Source organism: Apaloderma vittatum, unplaced genomic scaffold (genome assembly GCF_000703405.1).
Source record: "Apaloderma vittatum isolate BGI_N311 unplaced genomic scaffold, ASM70340v1 scaffold10701, whole genome shotgun sequence".
Classification (NCBI taxonomy): domain Eukaryota; kingdom Metazoa; phylum Chordata; class Aves; order Trogoniformes; family Trogonidae; genus Apaloderma; species Apaloderma vittatum.
This window is the reverse complement of record NW_009697375.1, coordinates 69806-77299: the sequence shown is the minus strand read 5'-3', so window position 1 is coordinate 77299 and position 7494 is coordinate 69806. Positions and strand designations below refer to the sequence as shown.

Sequence of the window (7494 nt, the reverse complement as noted above, 5' to 3'; positions counted from 1 at the left end):
GGGAAAGATTTAAGCAAATGCATATATGTTTTGTTGAACAGGAGCCTCTCCAAATACACTAGTGAGCAAGTTTCTTGCCAGTGGTGTTCAGGGAGTGAATTTCTGAAACAGAAGTTTTGGAGTTAAGTTGTAATCTGAATAGTTCCTGTTTATACTCATGAAAACAGCAGAAAAGTCTGTTATATTTGGGTGCCAATTGAATTTTTGAGTTTGAATTAAAGTGCTTCAAACTGAGAGTCATTCACAAAATCTCTCTTGGCAATTCTGAAGGAGAACAGCAAGCTGAAATTAAGCAAACAGAATTCAGTACAAATGCTGCATGTGCTTTGGCTACATGTTCTGCAGCTCTACTCTCTGACTTGGGGTTTGTTTTCCAGATGCTTGAGATAAACTGACTGAAATGAAAGAATGAGTTTGAAGGCAGGTTTTTTGGTCTATTGCAGGTGTTTCAGCCCAGCTCACCAGCACACGGCTGCGTAGAAACACCTCAGTGGGAACACCCTTTTGGATGGCACCTGAGGTAGGCAAACATTCCCATCTGGGTTGTCTCCTTTCCTTTCAGAGCACGCTTTGTTGCCACTGCCACATGGCAGATGTGTCTCTTTTCTTCCCTCCCCTATGGTTGTGTTTCTGTCTGGTAAAATGAATGTACTATTAGAATATACAAAAGGAATTTCTAAAAATCTTAATTTTTTTTCTTCTTTGTAATGTTTCTGTAAAGGTACAGATAACTTACAAATAACTGAGGGCCTCCTTCAAAATTTTTTGACTTTCTAATCAAATACTGTATGTTTTGTGTGTTTGTCTGTGCCGTGAAATACAGACTGGCAGGAGAAGGTGGAAGTCCTGCATTTGTCTTGCTGTAGGACTCTACAAAACCCTGACTCAGCTACATGAACTTTAACCTTAATCATGGTCTGGGGACCTATACACTTAGACTCATGGTCTAGCGTAGATTAAAAATGGAGAAAAATAATCTACAGGCAGCCTAGGCAAGTATCTTAGTCCATAGTTTTACATACTACTTCCCAGGCATAATCCTTTTCCTTCTATTTCATGAAGGTAAAAAATTTTAACACGCTGTTGAACAAAAGTCCCTTACATACTTTCCCTAAATTTGAGGTGAAGAATGTTTATTTTTGCCCTCCCTACTTTAAGAAACAAAAAATACTTTTGTAAACATTGCTACATTTCCAAATTACAGGGAATGAAAAGAGTTGTCTATTTATTTGTAAGTCATTAAACCTTCATAACAGTTGTAGCCTCATTTCTGTCGAAGACCATTAGACTTATTTGAATTTTGGGGAATTTGGGATGGAATGTGCATCTTTTACAAATGCACACAGGTCTACTTCTGTATGTCAAACAGTTAAAAATATCATGCAAACATTTGTTTTAAAACATTTTATACTTTTTATACATCTATTTCTGTGGCTAAGGAAGACTGATTATAGCTGAGCAGAGAAAAGAAGCTGCTGTAACAGATCCAGAATTGATCTCACAGCCTCACAAAGAATGGTTGATATTTTACCATCTCCATAACAACCACCTTACGTCACAAAGGAGACACAAGATACCTTAGAAACCACTGTGCAAGCATTATTTATGGAATCACCTTGGCTGGAGACATTCTGAAACTTTTACAAAATACTCCTAGACGATAATGGACATAGTGTGAAATATTTTATTGGAAGTTATTTTTATGCTACTGTTTTGCTTGAATAATTGCCATCAGAGGCAAAAGTCATACCAAATTTATTTTCCCATCCTGCTTGAAAATAATCATTCTTGAGGTAAAAAGCCAAAGAAATAAGCAGAGATTTTTGATCTGAAAAATTTTGACCTGAAAATACAACACATGTGTAACCAAGGTATGTTGTGTACACAGCATATCAAAACAGGAACACAAGTAGATCTGAATGTCTCCTCATTTGAAAAGATTAGTCAAAATAGCCGACCCAGTGCCATGAGCATAGTAACTTGTATCTCATTTATGTGCCTGTGTGAGCCACGTTGATTGGGTGTCATAGATGTACCAATCTGCAAAACAGCTGTGAGGTGCTCGGAGTTCTGTTAATGCTCTTGTTGAAATGGCTTTTAAATGACAAGTTGTATAACACCTGTGCTCAAGTCACTAGGGCTGCTTTCTTTGTGTTCACATGAATGACGTTTCAGCTGATGTGGGAGGTGTGATTTACCTTACTTCTGAGGAGATCTGTCTGGTATTTTTAAAATGCGCAGCCAAATTATTAGGTGAAAGATGAAAGGTTAGGATTGCAAAAAGCTGAAAAATTGCTTCCGTAACAGTTTACTAGGAACAGTGTTTTCTAGATGACCATGATGAGATCAGTAAAAACTAGAAAAACAGTTAACAGCTGTAAAAACCTTGCTGCCTAAAGGTTTTGGCATAAGAGAGACTCTATGTCAAACCTCAGAATACCGTAAAATAACTGGACAGTTAGTAATCAGAAACAGAAAGTGCGAAGACTGGGAATTTTTTATTTTTTATTTAAATTGGACTTCGACTGTGTGTGAAACACAGGAGCCTCAGTCAATGCGTAAGGCAATTCTGGGACCTCATCTTATCTAAAGGTGAGAAAGATAGATTGAGTCTGAAGGGGGAGAGGAAAGGGGAGATGAGAAAGCTTGACTTGGAGAAAGAGACTACAGGAGTGTTTCAGAGAAATGGATCTCGTGAAATGAAGCTGACAGAGTGTTTTCCAGAGTAAACTCTAGGAAAAGTAAAACCTGGAGAAGAACGATGCAAGATTATTCAACCTGGCAGGTAGGAATAACTGGGTTCTATTAGAAAAAAGTTCTTCACTCTGAAGTTGGTGGAACACTGGAACAGGTTGTCCAGAGAGGTGGTGGAGGCTCCAGCCCTGGAGGCGTTCAAGGTCAGGGTGGATGAGGCTCTGAGCAACCTGATCTAGTTGAAGTTGTCCCTGTTCACTGCAGAGGGATTGGACTAGATGATCTTTAAAGGTCCCTTCCAGCCCAACACGTTCTGTGATTCTATAAGCAGTAGACAAATATGCTGGAAACTAGAATCACTAGATCAGCCTGGATCAGGAACAGTCTATGTAATGGGGAAAACCGTCATATTTTAAGATGAAGTTTACAAAATGCGTCAAAGGGATTATGTGGCATTGTACTCACAGTAGCAAAAGTTCACAGCAGTGACTGAGTGTGACGTAAGGTGTTCTCTTCACCTCAGTGTTCTTACTGGCGGCATGAAAAGCAGTAGTTTTAAGTGACTCAGACGTCTTGGAGGGCTCTTTTTTTCTGATGACTGCGAGGTTTCTTGTAGCATTCATTTTGAGCAGAGCATGCGATTAAAAAAAATTTTGCTGAAAAATGAAAATACAGGGGAAAAAACTAGGTTGTGTGGAAGCAACAGAAGAACTTTGCAAGGATGAGTCAGTTTGGGAGCAGCTTTAAAGCAGACTCACTGAAAATCAATCATTGCTGTTTAACCTCATTAGTATTGTCTCACACTTAAAGACATACAGAAACTGGAACACTGAATACGACGAGCATGCCAAAAAAAGATAAATCGGGCAGGATAGTTTAAGTATGTTGGATGTTTAAAGCTGCCTGTTGCCAAGCACTTAAGTTACCTAAAATCTGCTTCTAGTACACTGAAATAAAATATGTTGAATGCTAGCAGGAGGAATCATATTTGAAACTTTTCAGCCAACCTGCCTTTACATCTCTAGTTCTAGTCTGAGTTTGTTCTAAACAAGCCTCTGGTTTGAGGTTAGTTCTAAACCTTAACATGTCTTGTTTTCAGTCTCCAGTGCAGAACTGAACAAATGTATTTCAAATAGAATTGCAGTTTCCTTTTCCCCAAATATAATTCTGTTATCACGATCCAACTGGAGACTTGGACTCTTCAAACAAGCTCAGTTAGAACTTTTACAGGTTTCCTTTGGCCCAAATCTAGTTTTGGGAACAGGAATAAAGATATTTGAAGTCAGAAAGAACTGGAGAGGTACTGAAGGTAATCTAAAATCACAGGGAGTATGCTGTTATATTTTACTGAAAACTACTAAAAGATGATAATGGTGCACGCATACTTATATTTTAAAAGGAATGTAATTATAGTATAGTTGATCCTTTGAGGAATTATGTTTTGAAATATGATGCATGGCAGTAGGAAAGGCTGAGGTGTTGGTACAGATATCATACGTGAGTTCTGTGATAATGAGTTAACCGGAGAGGAAACCTTAGCTCGGTTTTACTATTGATTTCAGAGGGGTTTCGGATATCACGGTATGATTTAAAGCTGTTTCAGCTCTGTATTTTGAATATTTGTTACCATCCTGCTAAAATGAGGTAACAATCAGTAAGACTGCCCCAGAGAAAACAAGTTTTCCTTACGCCTGCTGAATCAAGGTATGCTTCCTGGGATAAAATACAGTACGTCTGAGCATCAGAATAAATTTCTGAAGTGTTAGAATATTAAATAACTATTTTAAATTGTCTTTCTTTTTCCAGTGTTCCTTGGTATTTTTTTAAACTTTAAATCTGATCATATGTGTGTGCAAGAAGTCTGATCGTGAAACAATTAATAATATTTGCATAGTTTCGGTATAAAGCTCTGTCTCTGCATAATTTAAAGAAAAATCAACCACACTCATAAAAAAAAGCACCCCCAAAAGTAATTTGTGTTAATGTAGTTGAAAAACATATAAGGGGAAAAATCTAATTTTGTAAAGACTTAAAGCGGCTTTTGCACTGAAGTCAGTATTCATTACAGTAAGGGCTGTATTTCAGGCCTTAGAATTTGTTCAGAAAAAATCCTTCCTTTTGTAGATTAGGACTGGTTCATCTTATTTACCTCTCTGTTGTAGGAGAAAAGAAAAAGATCCATTTAATAGTAAATACGTTTCATGTGTAATTAAATACTGAGTTGGAAAGACAACGTAGAAAAGATAACCCCATCACTAACCTGGGCTTATGTTTTTAATTAACTCCGAACAAGTACAATGATGCATTCCCCTGAAACTATCGAATATATTCTCATTTTGTCACACTTCAACCTAGCTTATTTGCCAGCCCTTTGCTTACATCATGGGACTCAAGGTCAGCACCACGTTAATAGCTCTAGGTCTCTCCACGTTAATTCCTTGTTAGCTAAAATTAGCTCTTCTGATACACACATTTTCACTACACTTAAATGCTGACTAAGCAAGGATTTTTTTAAAATTCTGATTTATAACTAACTGTAGGAATCCACTGCTTAGTATAAACAAGACATAGATTTCAAGAATTTATATACGCTTACTTTTCTGTCTGAAAGCCATTTAAAACTGATCATACAGTGAAACAGTATGTGCATTTTGTGATTAGGAAGCATAAAGAATGATGTACCTTCTCTAATAAGGAGAATTTTGAAAATATTTTTTTATAACATCTTCCATGACGGTATAATAACTGTTCTCTTACAGCTAATGGTAAGAGAGAATACTGAATTAGCTCTTGCTACAGTTTTTGCGTGTTTTTTTGGGTTTGTTTACTTCTTAGAATGAGATAGGATTGAAAACCTAATTTGCAGAAAATAAGTGATTGTCCTTAGGAAGAAACTTCACAGATGGGAATAGAGCAAACTTCTGCTGCTTTTGCAGGATTAGTGTTTATCTGACATTATGATTAATTAATACTGAAATACTGGAAAATCTCACATATTTAGTAAGCAAAAATAATAAATGAGGTAAAGATAAAGAATGATAGCATTAAATAATAACATAGATTTTTGTTATGTTGTGATTTGAACAATTGCTTGTTTTTTAATGTTACTATATTTATGACAATATATTAAGCCTTGAGTGTAAAGGACTTGCCTGCTTGGCATACATTTTGAAATTACAGCCCTGCTCTCAGGAGGTTAAAGTAGTGGGGCACTGGAGTGTGTTAGAAATTACTTTTGGGGAGTGTTAACAGTCCTCTCGAAAGGCAGCAGTGGGTTTGAGTGCGGTGCTGGTAAGATAGGGAGGGATGAGCGTGTCGGAGAGGATCTGCCACGTTTTACGGGTGGGAGGGCAGAGCGGGGAGATGGGGAACTGTTGCTCTAAATAGCCAAGGCACAGCTGTGTGGAAGAAGTGAGGGACATAGAAGTGAAATGACTTGCTGAAGGGCTTAGAGCAGGTCAGTGGCAGCATGTCGGGTAGAATTAGGTCTGTAAATGGCCGCCTGTGACTCTGAATGCTGTCTTCTGAGAGCTGACTGGCATGACTTAAACAAAATTACCTGTTTGGGAACATAGATCTTTAGGAATTGAAGACAAAGACAAAAGGAATGGCAGCTGCTGCTTTTTTTTTTTCCTCCCCACTTAATATTCTGTGGCTCTCAAACTCGAGCTTTAAGAAGCCGCAGCAGTAAGGAGTTACACTGAATTGCTTCAAGTACAGAATGAAAGCAGTGGGATTCAGAAAGCTGAGTTGGAATACAGAGGTTTCGTTCAAGGAGATGGCACCCGAGAGGCAGAGAGCACAGCGGGACAGCACCAGGGAGCTCTCTGCAGAGCACGGTCTGGCAGGATTCATCACCTCCTCCTTTAGCTCCGGAAGAGCTGACCTTCCAATGTGCCAGCTTGGCAGGAGGGGGCTCAGAAACCCATGGCAGCTGGAGGGAACCTCAGGGAACCTTGCCAGTAACCGTGATAACATGACCATAATCTTATGAAGGGATGTGGAGGGGTTGCAGATGCTTCTTTTTTTATTGTAACCTAAACAGCAGCTATGGAGAGGTGGTAGAAATGGCATGTAGGGTGCTTAAAGATTTTTAAAAAGGTGAGGCAAAACAGAAAAATAGTAGAGAAAGTCATTTCAGTACCACGATGCCTTGCACTGAGATCCCTGCAGGAATTGTGTTTACTTAGGGGGCTGAAGTTACCTCTGAGTTTTCAGTTTCTTTATGAAACATGATTTAAAATCTGTGTGAGGTGTGTAGCACTTGTCCTCATGGCTCAGGAGGAAATCTGTGCTTCCAGAAAAAAACGTCTTGGTGGCATTAGCATTAGTAGTGTTGAAACGGAGATGATCTTGTGGTGTAAAGCAAAATAAATTTGTGTGCTCGAAAGCTTATCTGTTTTTCCTCACTGTATCATTTCGTCTAATAAAAGGTATTATGTTTTCCTACAATTGTAGGCTGCTGCCAGAGCAGTCTAGTGGTCTCAGGAATATTTCACTTGTGTGAGTTAAAAATAAAAATTGATTACTTGCAGCTGTTAAACCACAGTTGACTACTTGACATATTAATTAATTGTTAATGAATCAACATTAGTTGTGGTAATTACGTATAAAAATTATTTAAAATATTTATTACTTTTTATTTTGGTAACATTTCTAACAATATAATATTCTGATACACCATGGAAAAAATTGTATAATGATAGTAAATAAAGAACTGAAATCCAGATAAGCAAATGGGACACTATGGAACCATTTTCAATCACAAATTTGCTCTTTTTTTTTTGAGAAGATGCTGAA

General features: G+C 37.9%; 1 protein-coding gene across 1 annotated transcript in view; it reads left to right on the top strand.

Moving 5' to 3' along the window:
* MYO3B (myosin IIIB) overlaps nt 1–7494 on the top strand; it is an 88610-nt gene that overhangs the window by 14649 nt on the left and 66467 nt on the right. Inside the window, exon 6 of the mRNA XM_009877614.1 lies at nt 444–520. Within this exon, the coding sequence (XP_009875916.1) occupies nt 444–520 (77 nt within the window). The remainder of the gene's footprint in view (nt 1–443; nt 521–7494) is intronic.